Consider the following 19,614-nt stretch of genomic DNA (forward strand, 5'->3'; position numbering starts at 1 on the left):
TGGACGAACGAGAAAATGGCTGCTGGGGGGACGTTCGCCAATTAGAGCGGCTATTTGGGGTTAACCCCCGCCTCTCCATCGTTCTGCTCCCCCCCTTGGATCTTTCTCCCGTTGGGTCGCCCCTTCCTCTTCGCCCCCCTCCCCCATCCGGCGCGAGGCAGTTGGCTGGGCGCGGAGGGCAAGGCGGAGTCGCGAGAGCGGGGCTCTCCCTCCCCGCCCCTCTCTCGTTCCGAATACCCCGAATCTGGTCCCCCGCGGAGGGACGGTGGCGGACCGCCGCTGTGCCTTCCGCCTGCCGTCCGGTGCAGTCCCTTCATCCCGAGCTCGGGTATCTATCATAGGGTCGCCCCGGCGAGGCCAAGGTCACGAGCCTGAGAGGACTGAGGGTAGGGGTGGCGATGCCCGTGCTGGACTTGGGGGAGCCGAGCGGAGGCGGTGGCGGTAGCGGAGCTCCATCCGTTCTTTGGGGGGAGCGGGACGGGGGCCGGCGCCGGTGAAGACGGCGACGGCGACGGCGACGACAGCGACCGCCTCCTCCGCCCACGCCGCCTCCGCAGCGGCAGCAGCAGCAGCAGCATTGGCAGCATCCTCCAGCGCTTCCTGGCCCGAATCCTCCTGCGGAGCCTCGGGGTCCGCGGGCGGCCGATGATGGAACCGGGGGCGCCGCAGCCCGCGGCCCCATCGTTGGGGCGAGCCCGGACCGGCGGGGGCGGGGGCGCCTCCTCCTGGCTGCTGGATGCCCCCAGCTGGCTGCTCGGCTACGGATTCCTTTACCTGGTCCTCTACGCCCAGGTGTCCCAGCCCAAACCGTGCGACAGGAGCTCCTCCTGCTTCTCGGGCCGCTGTGTCAACGCCACCTGCCTCTGCGACCAGGGCTGGGTGGGGGACCAGTGCCAGCACTGCCAGGGAAGATTCAAGTAAGTAGTTTGGCCACCTCCTCCTTCCCCTTCTCCGCCCCTACGGTTCAGGCCTCTCCTCTTCTCTCCTTCGGTCCTGTCCCGTCTTCTTTTTCTCGGTTAATGTCTACCCCCATCCCATCCTCTGGGCAGCCGTGCCCTGAACAACAGCATCAGCTTCAGCAGCTGCATCAAGGTGAAGAGGAGACAGGTGTAACGAAGGAGGAGGAAGGTGGGTGGGTGGAACTGTCTGTGGAGGGCAGAGGCCAAGGACGGAGCTGGGACTTTGGGGAAACCCTGTGTCGGGGGATATCCTGCTCAACAGTCCCAGGCTTACCGCAGCAAGGAATAATCCTGCAGTTTTGAATTTCTCCAATACGAAAGTGCCTTCTCACTTTCGCTATTCTTTTGAGGGGAACTTCGGATTGAAGTATGTAGAGACCTGGGAGGGTGGATTGACTTTGGGAGAGTGAAAGAAAGATGGAAATAATCATCTTTTGACGATTCCCAGAGATTTGGGAATATCTGGTTAATCTGGGAAGTGTGTGTGGGGGAATATGGTCGGACCATAGCCAGGCAAAGTATGGTTATTTCAACCATCGCTATTCTAGATAAATTGTGAAAGTAGTCACTGAGGGTATTTCTTAGGTATATTGAGGTGAACAATTTGTCACACAACTTTATATGCTTTTACTTTGGTGGAATCTGATTTAGGCAAAAAAAAAAGATAAAGTCAGATAATAAATAGCCATAAAATTATAATTTTTGCTTTAACTTGCAATGGACAGTTGTAAAATTCATTAGTTTCTGGGTGCTCTTGTTGAGAATATGGAGCATGTGGTTAGTCTGTGGCCTGGAAAACCGAACACTACTCATAATTACTGTGAATGAAAGAGAAATCCAGGTGAAACCCCTATTATGTTCTATTTTTAGGTGTGTTGGAAAAGAAAGAATACCATATATCTAGGTCATAATCTTGGTGCCAGGAACAGAGCAATCCCTTATTACTGTATCAGGGAGGCAACTATATGTACTTAGATTTTTAAAGCCCCTAGCTCTGCTCTCTTCACCTCCCCCCCCCCCAAGCTTTTTGACTTTTAAAATAATGCAAGTAATTCTTTGAAAAGAGGATTCACAAAATTTTGATTTGCCTTACAAATAGACTATGAACTTAATGTGAAAAAGTATAACATTTTAAATGACACTTTCATTTTAGAAGAAATCTATGGGTATTTTGTTAAAATCTACCAGTTTTCAGTCAGAGTTAATTCGTTGGTTTTTTGATCTACTTTTACATAGATTAGAGCATATATTTGGCACATGCTTTCAAAATAAGCACAATCTACATGTCTTATTCTAAGAAAGGCTAGTCAAGATTGTGTTATAAAAAATAAGTGAACTATTCAGTTTCAGATCAGGATAGTGACATTTTATTGAGTTTCATTTTCAGCATTTGCTTGTAGCTTTCTTTCCATTAGGACAGGTGGTTTAATTCATCAATGACAATAGCAGTCAACTTCATTATCTGATAAGTGATAGAGAGTTTTAGAAAGTATAAACTGGCAGCAGGGACTGAGAGGGAAGGAGCCATATGTATTTTCTAATATCTCTTTAGCTAGGAACACAAAAATTGTCTGAATGACATGTAACTTAGGGACATTTGGCTTGGCATGGTTGGATACTTTCCATCTATCTAAAGAGCACAAACATCTGCAGAGTTATGAGAAGCTCACAGCTGTATTTTATAGCAGTAGAGCTAGTTTTTGACCAGCTGAATGGAGGGGGGCGGGTAGGGAGTGGGATGAGGAGGCTCTTTGCTGGTGACTTCACAAGCAGATGTTGCTTCTGTCAGTAAGGAAGATAGTAAATCAAATAAAAACAGGCATAAATAATAAAATTTATAAATTATATCTCAATTTATTTTAAAATGAAGAGAATTTTAAATGTTTGCACACAAATGAAAATATTTCATAAATTGTTCATTTAAAACATTTATCACTTTTTAAGAATATTCATTGTGACTTCTAGTACATATGCATAATTTTCTTATCTCCAGTTCTAATTTGAAAGCATAGTAAAGTGGAAAGAGTCCTGGATTTGGAGTCAAAAGCCCTTGGTTCATATATAGTCTGTGCCACTAATACCTGTGTAAATTTTGAGCAAGTAACTTAATCCTTTTGTGCCTTATTTTCCTCAACTATAAAATGAGAGGGTTGGACTAGATGATCGCTAAGTCCCTTCATTTCTAAATATGTGATCATAATCACATTAATTTAGATGAATCTGTTTTCTCTCAGTCTTTTATAATAGTCAAGAATGGAAGTATTATCTTTAAAAGAAAAAAAATTACTTAAATGAAGTACATGGCAACCTATGCATTGATGAAAGTTTTATTTTGAGGATCGTAGCTGGTTTTATCAGGTTGTTGAACTATTAATACATTGGGAAAGTCTCTAAATAGAAATTCTCAAGCCATTAATTATCCTGAGAAATCTTTTTCTAAACTGAAGGATAGCAACCTAGCAAACAGACATCAGAAATGATTGATCAATCTTAGTAAGCAGGTGTCAAAATTAATTGGCTGACTCCATGGTAACCTAGCTTTTCTACTATAGGGAATCCACTGGGGAATAAGAGTACTCTTCAAATGCTTAGCTGGGATGGAAGATTGATGGAGAGGAAAAAAAAAGAGAAAAAACAGATACTGTAGCAAAAGCTGTATGTACTTTAGTGTATTTACTTCCATTTTAAAAGAATTGATTGTAGTTTTCTACCTATTCGTATTTGAAAAGAAGAATACTGAGTTATGTTCTTGCTCTCACAGGTAAAACACAGTTTTTATTGTTGGAGAAAGATAAGACTGGAAGTTTCTAACGTGTTAGAGTTGGAATGATCATGGCCACTTTGTGAAATGAAAATGATCATTATTTATTACATTTTAATTATATTCACTTTATCCTGGTACTTATTACATTAGACTAAACCATTTTATTGAGCATTACTTTACTAGAACTATTATTTTAGAAGTTGAATTGTTGAAAAAAATTATTTCATAAACCGAACACATACTACAAACTCCAGTCATAGTCTAAGGTTTTCTTACCAATGACACTGTGAGAACTTCTGATAGTAAGTCACTTATAAATTAATTTTTTTGATATTAGAAACCATTTTAGTACATAGCATATTGTTCACAAACAGCAATCCATCATCAATGACTCCCCTATAAAGTTTTTTTTGATATTTTGTAAATATATCAGGTATTTTCTTTACATATAAGGTAAATTAAACTATCACATTGACTTACATAAGTATCACAGTTAAGGCATGGTATTTCAGTGACAGCTTATTGAAATATTGAGGTAAGGACAAGCTTATGCAATTAGCTTGTTAAATGGACAAGAAAGGTAGAATGAATAAATATCAATTTTATTTTGGGTGCCAAATATATATTTCAAATTCTATTCATTAATAAGAGGGAAGTAAGTAATTTTTAATGAAGTTAGATTGATTTTTCTGTATCCTTATGAATTCTATTTTTGCCATATATCAAAAGAGTAATGAATAACTTATGTCCATGAATTTTTTGTTATTATTCAATAAATAGAAATATATGCTCTTTTATATAGGGTAATTTCATAATATTTTTAATAAATAAATTTGAGCTCCTAAATTAATTGAATTAGTTGAATTGAGTTAAGAAGGAAAGAAAAAAGTAGTTAAATTGAAATTATGGTAGTATAAATGTTATAGGAGTAGCATAGAAAATTGGTTAATTATTTGGTTTTTCTTAGTTTTGGTTTTTATGCATAGATGAACATTTTTGGGGAAAAAGAGGTGATGGATTTCCTGGTTTCCAGACTGCTTTAATATGTGTTCCTTCTTGTTGAACATGTTCAGAATGATGGTAGCTATTTGAAACAACCTATTAAAAAATGACTCCCTTGTCATATTGTAGGAAAATTATGTGGGTTTAGCTATTTCTTTCACTCCTTTTTTTTTTTTGGCCATAGTGGCACATATACATATGTGTAACACATATGTAAGTCAGTAACATGGCACATTTTTTTCTTTATGCTGCTGTGTCAACCTTTCTGGGGCTGCTTTCCTGACTGCTGCTTGCACTAGCAGGTTAGGTTCCCAGCTGGCAGCTGACTACTGTTTTCCTCAAGGTTCTAGGGATGACCCTGAGGGATTAGGTTTCTAGTACTGCCCCTTACAGTCTCCCACTGGAGAATTTACAATTGTAGCCTCAGTCATCTTTTAGCAAAGGTGTTTACTTAGATGATGTAATAAAAATATTCCCCTAAAAATTGGAGTGAACTCTTCCACAAATCCACAAAGGTTCATGGGGAGATTGGGTTCAAACTTAGAGTATAATCATAGTAAATAACATGGAAGATGCACAAATATCACAGGGGTAATTCATAACTCCTGGCATTTCATGCCAAGAAGTTCCTGTCTTGACTCCAGAGCTAATAATAATAATAATATTAGCTCCCATTTATATAGCACCTACTACATGCCAAGCACTATGCTAAGTACTTTTCAAATGTTATCTCATTTGATCCTTGCAACAACCCTGGTAGGTAACTGCTGTCATTACCTCAGATTTAAAGATGAGGAAACTGAGGCAAACAAGGCTAGGTGATTTGCCCAGGGTCACACAGATAGTAAATGCTGGAGACCATACTTTGAACTCAGGTCTTCTTGAGTCTGGTCCAGTGTTCTATCCATTGTACCACCTAGATGGCCACTTCTCTGTTGCAAGGTGTCACAGCCTTTGAAACTGCTTTTTCCCTTACCTGTACTTCCTCATGTAACTGTTTTTATGGTGCATCTCTTTTTGTTCCCAAGTACTGCATATAGCTTCTGCTTTCTTAGGTGATCCTTTATCCTCATAATTTCTCTCCGCTCTCAGTTGGATGCTTTGGCTTCAAATAGTTCTACCCAGTGATGCAGTCACTTCAGTGGGGTAGAGGCGGGGAAAGAGGGAGAAACTTTTCCTTCCCTTTCCTTCTCCCCCCATTATTTAATTATCTCTCAGGAGCCTGAACCTAGAGTTGTTTACTCCTGGTCTGTTTTTATATGTAGGTCAAGAGGCATTGGTCAATAAGCATTTATTAAGCGCTGACTTTGTACTAGGCACAGTACTAAGTACTGTGGATACAAAGAAAGGCCAGAATAGTCCCTGCCCCAAGGCGATAGCATTCCAACTGGGGAACTGGAGTAATCTTAGATAATGCAGAGATGAAGCTGGGCTAGCATAGGCTTTCTTGCAGAAGGTGGAATTTTACTTGAAACTTGGAGGAAGCCAGAGAAGCAAGGAAGCAGAAGTAAATAGAGAGAGTATTCTATGCATGGGGGACAGACAAGTGAAAAAGTACAGAATTGGGAGGTAGAATATCTTGTGCCAGTAAAAACAAGGAAGTCTGTGTCCCTGGATTGTAGAGTGTATGTGGAAGGCAGTAAAGTGTAAGGAGACTGCAAAGCGAAGAGGGGGCCAGTTTATGAAGAATTTTAAAAGCTAACTAGAGGATTTTATATTTAATCCTGGATCTTCTCAACCAATCAGAAGATGCATGTTGGGTGGCATGGCCTTGTCTTTCATCCAGTGGCCAAAAGTCCTATGATCATTTCAAATGCACTTATCCACGAATTATGATGAAATTATAGGAAACTTCCTTCATTGAGGGAGCCTGTACCTTTCACGATTATATAGTTTTAGTGGTTGTGGAAACCCACTGTGAAAGGAAGTTTAAGGTGGCTATAGAGTAAGGTTATTCTAGTTAGTACATTTGGATGTACTAGCACTCATTCTACTGCAAGCTGACCCATAATTCACAATTGGAAGGCCAATTTTTTAATACTGAGCTAATGTTAAAATACACGTTAAATAATCACCAACTGAAATTAAAAAAAAGATAATTCATATTTCAAAGTAAAAGAAAAAGACTGTCCCTAGATGTTAAAGCTTTAGGAAAACACCAAAACAAACCTAGTATAACTGTTGGTGTTACCCAAAACAGAGTATGGCATTTCTTTATTAAACTTGCATTCTTAGAAAGAAAGTAGTGTTGCTTTGGAAAGTTATATAAATATATGATGTTTCCAAATAATCAGCAGCTGACCTGCATTTCCTTACTTGTGTTTGATGATGCTTTTGGAAAATATAAGCAATACAAAGCAAAGATTTTGTCTATCTTTTTTCAGATCTCTGTTGCATTTGTATGAAGTCCTAGTAGAATATCATAAAATAATATATTTGATAAAGAGGAGTGTCAATTCTTAAATACTTCATTAATAATGATAATAGCCAACATTTATATAGCACCCATTATGTGTCAGGCACTGGGTTAACTTTTTTATGAATATTATCTCATTTGATCTTCACCACAACCTTGGAAGTTTGGTGCTATTTTTATCCCAATTTTACAGATAAGGAGACTGAAATTAACAGAGGTTAAGTGACCTGCCCAGGTCAGATTTAGAACCAGGTTTTCTTGACTTCCAGGCCTGGTGCCTATCCACTGTGTCACCTAACTGCCCCATTACCAGGGTGGAGATAGTATAGGAGGTATCACAACCCACTTTATAGTATTCAAAATGCTTTATCAGTATGAGCTGCTATAACATTAATGATTTCATTGGTGTAGGAAAATTCCTCATCGGTGAAGGGAAATTCCTATCACTCATGCAGAGCAGATTCTGTCTTTAACTTTTAGTCTTGTTAAGTTGCCAGAGTCTCAGAGAGGTTAAGTGATTTGCTTGTTGTCATAAGGCTAATAAATGTCAGAGGCAGGACTTGAACCCAAGTCATTTGATTCCAAGTCCAGCACATTGACCATTAATTCTGCCTTTCTAGTATTAAATAACATGAACCTCTCTGTCTCTCTGCCTTACTCCTCCTAAAACTGTTCTTTGTCTCCATTGTAACCTCTAGTTACAATTGTAACTAATTACATTGTAACCTCGAGTCCTTTACTGTTCATCTTATCATGTCACTTCTGGCCTGGCCTCCTTTTCTTCTTATCACACCTTTTACCTTAGGTTTGATTAGTCTAACCATAAACTGTGCTATAGCCTTCAGTCTCTCTCACTCTTTTCCTGTCACTGATCACGATATCATGATTTTCCAATGCTGACCTATCTTCTCCACTCCTACTCCAGTGCTTCTCAATGCTGCTGGAGAAAGGCATATAAATATGTTAGGTGGTATCACTACAATTTCATTTGACCTAAGCTTAACCTGAAAATTCTTTTTTTTTCTGATTGATTCTCTGTTATGGTCCTCACAGTGAGAACAAAACTTTTCTTTAAACCCTGTCACCAGCTTTCCTTCTCAGGAGATGAACTCTTCATTAAGAAAATTGAGGTCACCTATCATGGGCTTCCTTGTCTCTGCCACTTAGAAAATTTACCCTTAGAAAGTCTCCACATTTTCATTGCCTTTTTTGTTACAATCTATGAGAAAGAGGTAATCTTTCTTTTTAAGTCTAATCCCTTCTACTTGTGCCCTTGGTCCTATTCCCTCCCATCTCTTCTTGGAGCTTGCCCCATTGATTATTCCTTCCCATCTTCTATCTTCAATCTGTCTTTAATTGTTGACTCTTTCCCTGTTGCCTATAGACATCTCTAAGTCTCTGATGTTCTTAATATATTTCATTAAGCCTGAGAGGATAGCAGGATTAAATAATAGATTAGTATATGCATATATTTTATTAATAAATATATATATTATTAGTATATATCTAATATAGTTATATATACAAGTGTATGAAAACACACACAAGTATATATGTTTAGTTCAGCCCAAACCAGATTAAAATGTAATTGGGAAATAGTTAACAAAAATAAATAAAAATAAAATAAAATATAGATGATATGTGGTTTTCTAAGTTCATATACAGTCCATAGGAATCCATATGTGATGGTTTAGTGGTCTCTTTTTGTATTTGATTTTGATACCACTGACTTAATAAATGCTTTTTCATTCATTCATTCATATAACTGTTGAGCCATATTGAATATATAATCAGTACAGTATGTACATGTATATACATTTATACTTTATACATAAGTAAACACACATTATTAGTATATTAGTTTATATTCAAGACATTTTTACTGCTGGGATAAAAATATTTGGAGATCACTGGTTCTAGCCTACATCTTTTCATCTTGGCTACAAGAATGATTTAAGAGACTTTATCAAATGCTTTGTTGAAATCTGGGGAAATTTGCAGCATTATGTTGATGTACTTGTCTAGTAACCCTGGGAAAAACAAATGAACTGAAGGTAGTCTAGAATGACTTGTTGGTAATGAAGCCGCACTGACTTTGTGCTTATCATTTCCATTTCTAGCTATTCACTGACCAACACTCTAACAATATAATTATTCTAGAATTATACCAGGAATCAGAATCAAGCTCACTGGCTTACAGTTTGCATTTTCCAGCCTCTTCTCCTTTTTTATACACCTGGGCATTTTCCTTTCCCAACCACATGATATTTTCCTGTTCTTTATGATCATTCAAAGATGACAATTCTTTCAGTGCTTTAGACTGTAGTTCATTTGGGCTTGGTGACACAAATATATTGAGGAAAGCTAGGTGCTCTCTCTCTCTCCCCTTCCCTCCCTCTCCCTCCCTCTCCCTCCCTCCTTCCCTCTCTCACTCCCTTCCTCCTTCCCTCCCTCCCTCCCCCCCCTCACCACTTTTGTTCTACCCTTTCCAGGTCAAGGATCATTCCCATTGGCATAGAAAACAAAAGCAAAATAAGGGTCAGCAGTTCTTGTCTCCCTTTTGTAATTATTCCATGTACAATGAAGAGTGGTTTTGTCACTTCTTTTATTCTCCTTTCCTTCCCCCCACTAACTAAAATAACTCTTTTTTAAATGGCTGTTTTTTGCTTTATTCATTAGTCTTAGATCTTTGAGCTTTAGCACTCCTGACACATTCTTACAGGACTTTGCTATGCATTTGCATTAATCAATCCCTCAGCTTTCATCTTAGATTCATGCCTTTTAAAAACTTGAATTGGTTGATGAGTTCTCTTTGCATCTACATTGCTCTCTTTGGACAACTAACTTTCCTTTTTTCTTTCCCATTAAAATTGTATTTCTCTGTTTCTTCAGAATGTTACCTTTGACAGCTTCCTGCTTAATTTCACCTGTAGAATTTTAGCCTCTGGGATCCTACCGATTCTTTCTCTGGATTTTTTGAAATGTGTTTTCCCCACACCTAGGGTGGTTGTCAGGTTTTCCCCACTTTTCCTATGAGGTTGCTAGGTTATTCAGTGGACAGAGCAATTGGCCTGGAATCAGGAAGACCCAACTTCAAATTTGACCTCAGACATTTCCTAACTATGGGACCATTGGCAAGTCACTTTATCTCTATTTACCTCAGTTTCCTCATCTGTAATATGGGGATAATAACATCACCTGTCTTTGTTGTGAGGGTCAAATGAAATAGTGTTTATGAAGCCCTTAGCATAGTGCCTTCTACAAAGTAGATGCTTTATAAATTCATATTCCCTTCCCTTCTGCTATCTTTGCTTGGGTAAGATCAATTCATCAGTCTATACTTTTCTTAAAAAAAAATTGGATTCTCTTTTCTTACTTGGGTTAGAAATGCAGGGGCTACAGGCCTGATCTCACTTCTGCTTTGTATGGGAGTTTTGACTTGTTCTACTTGGAGGCATCCTTCTGTGAACTCACTATATTCATTCTGAACTTAGTATGGACAGTTGATCCCTAGAGCCCATTGTTGCTCAGAACTCCTGACTTTAAGACATCACTGGACTCAGCCTCTCTGGTATCAGATGATAAACATGTACTCATTTACTTCAATATTCATCAAATGTTGTATGAGAAGGACTGTACTACATATATATATATATAAGTGTATACATATGTGTGTTTATATATATATATATATGTATATATTTTCAGCATATACTGTATGAGGAGCACTGGCAACAAGAAGGCCAAATAAGATATTCTTTCCCTTATGGAGTTTATGATCTAAAAGGCAAACTCATGACATATGTAAATGCAAAGTGGAATAGTGATTGGAATACTCAAGTTAGAATCAGAAGACCTGATTTCAAATCCTGATGAAGACATTAAACCAGTTCTTGGATCCATGGCCATATAAATTAATCTCTTAGACCTTAAGTTTTTTCATCTGTAAAATGGAGATAATGCTGTTTGTAAAATTTACCTCAAACGGTTCATAGGATAACAAAGTTAAATTGGGAAGGTATCCTTATCAAATAAAGTAACTGAGACCCACAGAGCTGAAATCATGTACCTAAGGTTACATAGATAAAAAGTGGCAAAGACATGGCCAGAACAGAAGGTGTTGGACTCCAAATCTAGTATTCTTTCCATATACTATGTTGTGTCTCATTTTGAGGAAAATACATTGCAAACATTCAAGTGCTATACAGACTCAAGTTTTGCTCTAAATAACTGTAATGTAAGATAGAATGTGAAGTTCAAAGGTAAGGTCCACATAACATATTATTTGAAGTTTGAGTAGGGCAGGATCACTTCCATTTGGGAAAGACTTTGTGATAGAAGTAGGCTTTGAAGGGAGGGATTTTAATAGGTGGATCTAGACCAGGGTTTCTTAAACTTTTTCCACTCCTGACTTCTCTTCACATTTGGCAGCTTTGGTTGGCATTGTGTGGCCTGAGGGCACGGGAGGTGCAGAGTGTGGATACTTTGTGTTCAGAACCAAGGCTGCAGTTAAGTTGCATGATGCAATACTGGCAATTGCTGCCAGAAACACCTTGGATTCATTACGAATTTGATTTCGAATTAATTTGTGATCATTGCCCATTCAGAAACCTTTTGTTCTTGGCAAATTTTTGGAGACCCCACATGGGATTGTGACCTATAGTTTAAGAAGTTTTGTCTAGACCACATGGTCAGGGAATGATTAGGAAGTATAATCTTGTAAAATAAAGTGTAAGCAGGGAAATAGTATGGGATAAGATAAGAAAGGTAACCAGATTATGAATGCCAGAACATGGAATTTGTACTTTATTCTGTTGGAAATGAAGAGCTACTTACTGATTTGATGAAAATTTTGGGTTGGAAAGATTATATGGCTAGTGAGATTAAAGACATGTGGAAGAGAAGAGACTGTAAATTGGAATACTATATTGGAGGTTACCTTCCCTGAATTGCTAAAATAATGAACATCTGAAACTGCTTATAACTTATGTCAAAACCTAGTAGTAATAGATATAAAAGAGAGAAAAATGTTTAAAAAAATTTCCTTTTTTGGAAAGATATTGTTTAAATACTATAGAGCCTGAAGCTGCCATTCTACTGTGTTGGAATAGGAGAAGAAAAATTAAGTTTTGCTTCTGCTTCTATTTTTAATAAGCTTCTAAGGGGTCTTTTAGTAGCTAAACTATCAACTGACACAAAAATAATTTGTTAATCCTGGTTAATACATACAACTTTTTTCAACCTCTTTTTCTCAGTTTAAATTTATTCTCAATCATTGCTAACTTTTACTTAATGGCGAGATCATTATTTCCATTTATAGTTATAATACTCCAATTAACCAGTTTGGAGCTTGTAAAGTTTGAGTAATGGATTGTCAGAGAAAGTAATCTTAAACTATGCTTGACTTTCATTTTGAATATAAACAAGTGAACTTTTGACTTTTCAGTCATTGGAGGAGGAAGGAATCGTAGGACAGAGAATATAAAATGTTAGAACAGGAAAGGATCTTAAAATATAAGAATTGAAAGGAATCTTGAAACCACTAGAATGTTAGAGAGTGTTAGAATGTTAAAGAAAAAGAGAATGTTAAGAACCATAAGGGACTTTGCAACACAGAAGAAATAGAAAGAATCTTAGATAAAACCTTATCCATAGAATGTAAATAGCTAAAAGGGACTTGTGAAAAAGGAATTGGAATGTTAGAGCAGGAATTGACCTTTAGAGATAATCTTATCAAGCCTTTTCATTTTATAGATGTTGACTGGTTAAACTAAAGGAAAGAACTTTAGTTATGCTCCAACTGGTACATGAAATGCAGAAATTTGCTTTAGAGCTTAAAAATATTTTTTAGTTAAAATATCAGATTTTTGAAAAAGGACTCTCCTAGTAAAATTGGAAATTCCTTCTGATTCCATATATTTGTTTTTTTTAAATAATTGCTCTATTATCCTTGACATGTTTTAATACCGTGCTTCATTTTAAATTTTTTGACTACTCCAATTATATCAATAATTTATATGAAAACATTTTATATGAAAGTACCATCCATTACTTCAGTTATCTCATGGAAAGGAAATATTAATGTCATGTGTTAGCATAACTGTATTCTTGAATTATAGCTCAATGAACCACGAATAAGAGAATGATAAATAATATCTATAGAAATTAAATTACCCAGACTTGTTTATGCATGGTATATTGATTTTAAAATTTGCTATGTTTTAAGGTTTAAAAAATCCTTATTAAAGAGAGGGCTTTTAAAATGAGAATAATTACTGGAGTAATTTGAAGAAGTGTCTTTTGAATATGCTTCATTATGTTGTAAGGGAAAAGAGAAATGTACCTCACAGCAAGTATACAACTATGAAATCTAGAAGGACTATGACTTCACATTGAGAAATTAATTACTAGAGTGAAGAGATTTTTAGTACTCAGATTGCCTTCTGGTTAAAGAGTTCTAAATATTTTGTGGTAATGTTTCTTGTTTTGGTTTTTTGGATGGGGGACAGTGCAGCAATTAGGGTAAGTGACTTGTGTAAGGTCACACAGCTAATAAGTGTGTTAAGTGTCTGAGGCCATATTTGAACTCAGGTCCTCCTGATTCCAGGGCTGGTGCTCTATTCTTTGTGCCACCTAGCTGGCCCGATAATGTTTCTAATGAAGTAGGTTTAAGTTAGCAATTTTTGCCAGATTGTCTCAATGCATAAACTACACCCAGACCTTTTTGTAAAACTAGACTTCTAGTATTAAATGTCCTTGAAACCACAGTATCTCTATTTTTACCATGAAGATACAATATAGCAAAATAACAAAGGATTTCATCAGTGTGAAAACTGTTAAGGGGAAACAGAGACATAATGTACAAGATGAAGCATAGACTCTGGAGCTACTCACCTGACTCTGACTTGTACTAGCAGGTTGGGTCATCAGAGGACAGCTGCTGCTTCTGGGGACAGAAGGGGTTCTGAGTGTTGGCTTTCTAATGCTTATAACACTCCAATGTAGTGCTTTCTCCTCACAATTAGCAGTTGGTATCAATAAGTCAGCCAAACTTAATTAGCTTGTAGAAAGAGTTATTTACTAAGGTAGTATAATAAAAACAATTGGTACAAAGTATCCCTTCAAAAGTCTGTGATACACTCTCCTACCAATGCATAGGGAGTCCAGGGGAAAGTAGGTTCAAACTGTGAGAGTATATGTGACAAAAGAGCAATTTATAGCTCTTAAAAACTGAATTCTTTTTCTTTCCCTTTGTGAAATATTAATGAAGTTTCCTTTAGACATGGTCTAGCATTCTTCTGGACTTCTTGTAGAGTCCTGAAGCGGACTGTCTTCACCTCTTGACAAAGACACTGACACTAGCTTTTGATGTCTTTGAGTGTCTGCTAGGACACAATTGGAAGTCAGAATCCTTTGACACTTCCAAAACCTACAGATCCTCTTCTGGTCAAGGGGGTGGGGAGGAGATTGAGGCTGGCCTTACTACTTGAAAATCATTTTGTCATAGGAGTTGAACTAGAATGGCTCTCTTTTACACTGTCAGACACACAAATACCAGAGTTTCAAATTAACTTACTATGTTATACAAAAACCACAGAGCATGAGTGAGCACACATTAATTTAGTGTTTTAGAGTCAGTGATTCAATAGAAATAGTTGTATCTGAGCAAGGTACTGTGGTGTGATTGATTATTTGTCTCAACTGACCCTCACCCTTTATAGCTATCTAATGTACTCATTTCTAAAGGGTACAATAGAAAGTGTGCTTGATTTATAGTTATAGAGCCTGGGTTCAAGTTCCAACTTTGCTCCTTAATCATTTGTATGACTTTGTTGCAAGTCTCTCCTAAGGCCTTGCTTTTGTCACCCCTACAAGTAAGTCATGTTCTGTTTGATTATCTACTACTTTCTTAGAGATTTTTATTGGATAGAAGCATTTTATTTTATGATTTGTAAACTTTGACTTATGTTCTAAAGTTGGTGCAAGTGTTGAGAGTGTTACATCATATATTTCTTTTTTGGCTTGAACTTTTGAGCTCTGTTTTTTTCATTCTCCAGTAAAAAGATAGGATAAAAATGAAACACAACTAATAGGTTGTATTCTAGAATTTCTTTTGCCTGTTAGATGTTAAAATTGAGAATCAATTCCCCCTCATATTCAGTAGACATTTACAAGGCATTTTTGAGTACAAGGGAGTATGTGAGGGGTTTGGGAGGCAGGCCAACTTAGTGGAAAGTGCTTTCCTTGGAGTCTAAAAAAACTGAGTGTAATCCAGCCTATGAAGCTCACTAACTTTGTGACTAGGGACAAACCAGTTAAAATTACATGAGTCTCCATTTCCTTTGTCTGTAAGATTGTGATAACAACTATGGTACCTACCTCAAAGATTGTTGTGAGGTTCAGATGTGATAATATATGTGTAGCACAGGGACATCTGCTCAGAACTCTAGAGTTCCTTCAAATATGTCCCCTGGCTGAATAGAAAAAAGAAACATAATATAAAGCAAAGGTATTAGCAAAATAGAATGGTAAGAAAAGTGGCTATAAAATATTCCTTTCTCTCCCCCCGTTAAGCTTGGAGCCCCTGTTTCCTACAGTTATACGTGTCATCAGTAGGAAAAATGTTCATGCATAGGGAACATGTATGGAATATGTTTGGTTAGCGCATAGTCATGGAAAGGCACACAGGGAGCATGAATGGCCAGGACATATAAATTGAGGGGCAACTCACACCACTGATGTCTCAGGGATACCAGTGTCTTTTAGTTATGTCATTACTCTTTGTGCAGGACCTGCTTTTCACTATGCATGATGTTTCTGTTGGATGCTTGCTTGTGGTCTTGTAACTGCTGGCAAGTAACCTGTGATTACTTGCTGTGTGTCGCTCCTCTGGCCTCTGTAAGATCAAGTGCAGGCCATGTCTGCTTTGTTGCCCTTAATAGTTTCTTTCTGATAGTTCTCCATGGCTATAGACCCAATGAGATATTTGCCACACACCTGGAACAAGCCTTAGACAAAAGCCAGCCAGATTGTCCTGGGCTAAGATTGTCTAACTTTTAAATTGTCTATTGTCTGAGGCGAAATTACAGTTCTTTGTCCCAGACTGCTGTTTGACTTAGGGTTTAAAATTCTCAAGATGCTTCCATGCTTGGCATGCATCTAAATTTGAACTAGAATTAAGTTAAGCAAAGTGGGTAAGGCCACTGTTCTCTACCTACCTATCGTGAATCCCTACCTTTGTCATGTATGCCAGGAACAAAAAACTTAATGGATTTTTTGCTGTCATTTGGACAGTGAAGTATCTAGCTGTTTTTTTTTAAATACATAATATGCTTTGTGAACTTTGAAATGCTAATATCTATGAAGATGATGTAAAGAATATGAAGGGAAGGTGAAACTCCCTGCTCTTAAGAGGCTTATGTTTTACTGGGGGAGACAATATGTACATGGATAAGTCATTACAAGATAATTTGATATCAGTCAATAAACATTTAATAAGCACCTACTATGTGCCAGGTATTGTGCTAAATGTTGAGAATATTTTACATTAAATGAAAAAGACAGTCTCTGCTCTCAAGGAGCTTATAATCTAATGGGGGACGATGACACACAAAGGAACACGAGAAGAAAGGAATTATGGTAGCATGGAGCATAATGACAAAGTCCAGAGATGTATAGTTGGGTGGCAAAGGAAGAACTGGCTAACCTGGGTCCCCTCATCAAACAGAGGTTCCAGGAGGTTTCTTTCTCCATTCTCCAGTCACAGGGAAGAGCTCCAGGGAAAGGAAGTACTGATGAGGTATGAGTGCCAGGTTTGAAGTGTTCTTTTTTTTTTTTTAAATCAAATGCTTTATTAACTTCTAGTTTACATCATTCATTTCCACAAGATTTTGAGTTACAAATTTTCTCCCCGTTTTACTCTTACCCACCACCCCAAGATAGCGATCCCAGTGGATATCCCTTCCTCCAATCTGGTCTCTCCCATATCTTCTCCCATACCCCCTCCAACTTTCCATTAGGGCACGGTGGATCTCTATGCCCCAGTGCCTGTATATATTATTCCCATTTACATGTAAAATAATATTGATAATAGTATATATATATATTTTAAACATTTGATTTTAAAACTTTGACCAGATTCATTCCCTTCCTCCCTTGTTACCCACCATTACTGAGAAGATAAGGAATTCAATATAGGTTGTACATGTGTAGCTATGCAAAATATTTCCATAGTAGATATATTGTAAAAGACTGACTATATTTCTCTCCCTCCTATCCCACCTCCCACTTGTTCTATTCTTTACTTTGATACTGTCCTTTTTCAAAAGTGGGTGCTTCCAACTTCCCTCCCCCCCAGCCTGCCCTCCCTTCCATCATCTCTCCTCTCATCCCTTTCCCCCCTACTATCCTGTATGATGAGATACCGTATTTAGTGTGTTTGTCATTCCCTCCCTAAGCCAAATTAAATGAAAATAAGGTTGACCCATTCCCTTTTGACTTCCTTTTCTTCCCCTACATTGTAACCATTTTCCCTTACCTCTTCTATAAGAGATAGTTTACCCCAATCTGTCTCTCCCTATCTCCTTTCATTATATTCCTCTCTCACCTCTTAATTTCACCTTTTAAGTATCATCCCTTCCCATTAAACTGGTCCTGTGCCCTCTATCTATGTATGCCTGTATACACACACACATATAAACACACACATTCACATATGTATTTATATGTCCATATACCCTCCTATATAGACATATATGTATGTGTATATATATATATACATGTACACACACACACACACACACACACACACACACACACATATATATATATATATATATATATATATATACATTTCTATTCTCTTCAATGATTCTCATACTGAGAAAAGTTTTCAGAAGTTGCAACCATCGTTTTTCCATGTAGGAATGTAAATAGTTCAGCTTCGATAAGTTCCTTATGATTTCTTTTCCCTGTTTACCCTTTCATGTTTCTCCTGCTTCTTGTATCTGAATGTCACATTTTCTATTCAACTTTGGCTTTTTCATCAAGAAGGCTTGAAAGTCCTCTATTCCACTGAATGATCATATCGTCCCCTGAAACATGATACTCACTTTTGCTGGGTAGGCGATTCTTGGTTTTAATCCCAGCTCCTTTGACCTCCAGAATATTATATTCCAAGCCCTTCAATCCCTCAGTGTAGAAGCTGCCAGATCCTGTGTTATCCTGATTGTGTTTCCACAATATTCAAATTGTTTTTTCCTGGCTGCTTGTAATATTTTCTCCTTGATCTGGGAACTCCTGAACCTGGCTATAATATTCCTAGGAGTTTTCTTTTTGGGATCTTTTTCAGGAGGCGATTGGTAGATTCTTTCCACCTCTATTTTGCCCTCTGGTTCTAAAACATCAGGGCAGTTTTCTTTGAGAACTTCCTGGAGGATGATTTCTAGGTTCTTACTTTGATCATGGCTTTCAGGTAGTCCAATAATTTTTAAATTATCTCTCCTGGATCTATTTTCCAGATCAGTGGTTTTTCTCATGAGATATTTCACATTGGCTTCTATTTTTTCATTTGTTTGGATCTGTTTAATAGTATCTTGATTTCTCATAAAGTCATTAGCTTCCATTTGCTCCAATCTAATTCTGAAGGAATGATTCTCTTCAGTGAGCTTTTGAGATTCTTTTTCCATCTGGCAAATTTGGCTTTTTAAGGCATTCTTCTCCTCACTGCCTTTTTGAACCTCTTTTGACATCTGGGTTAGTTTATTCTTTAAGGTGTTATTTTCTTCAGTCAGGTTGTTGACTCTCATTTCATAATTTCTTGCATCGTGTTCATTTCTCTTCCCAATTTTTCTTTGACTTATCTTATTTGGTTTTCAAAATCCTTCTTAGGGTCATCTATGGCCTTTAACCAGCTCGTATTTTTCTTGGAAGCTTTTGGTTCAGGAGTTCTGACTTTCCTGTCTTCCTCCTGTTCCATGCTTTGATCCTTTTTGTCCCCAAAATAGGAGTCTAATGTTGGATTCCTCTGTTTGCTTTGCTTCTCTTGTTTACTCATGTTGCCACTCAATTACTTGACTTTTGAGCTTTTTGCCACAGTAGGACTCTGCTACCAGACAGGGGAGCTTTGTATCAAATGCTGGGGTTTTCTTAGCTGCCGAAGGTATTAGTTGGGTGCCCTGTCTGAGGCCTCCACATGCTCTGGTAAGCTGGTCAATACCCCAGGACCTTCCATCCTAGACTGCAATCCAGATCCAAGCAGGTTAAAGCAAGAGCAATTACCCCTCAGACTAGTCACTTGGTCCCCTTACAGTCTTCAGGCTAGGAGCTGAAGCTGCCACATGACAGCAGCTGCACTGCTGCTGTGCCTCAGCTGCTTCTTGCCTTGGGGGCTTTGCCAATGCACTTCAAATTCCCAGGTCCCAAAGTCCACACTGCACTGACCTCTCACTTTGTCTTTGGCATCTATGGGTTGA

General features: G+C 38.0%; 1 protein-coding gene across 2 annotated transcripts in view; it reads left to right on the forward strand.

The window, feature by feature from the left end:
• Positions 1-627: 627 nt before the first annotated feature.
• Positions 628-19,614, forward strand: part of ATRNL1 (attractin like 1) — a 1,293,617-nt gene continuing 1,274,630 nt past the window's right edge. For both annotated transcript variants that reach the window (XM_069099032.1, XM_069099033.1), the window contains exon 1: positions 628-917. In XM_069099032.1, the coding sequence (XP_068955133.1) occupies positions 646-917 (272 nt within the window). In that variant the 5' untranslated portion in view covers positions 628-645. The remainder of the gene's footprint in view (positions 918-19,614) is intronic.

This window comes from Petaurus breviceps, unplaced genomic scaffold (assembly GCF_028583685.1).
Source record: "Petaurus breviceps papuanus isolate PSGF00001 unplaced genomic scaffold, PetGlider_PUasm1.0 37, whole genome shotgun sequence".
NCBI classification, from domain to species: Eukaryota; Metazoa; Chordata; class Mammalia; order Diprotodontia; family Petauridae; genus Petaurus; species Petaurus breviceps.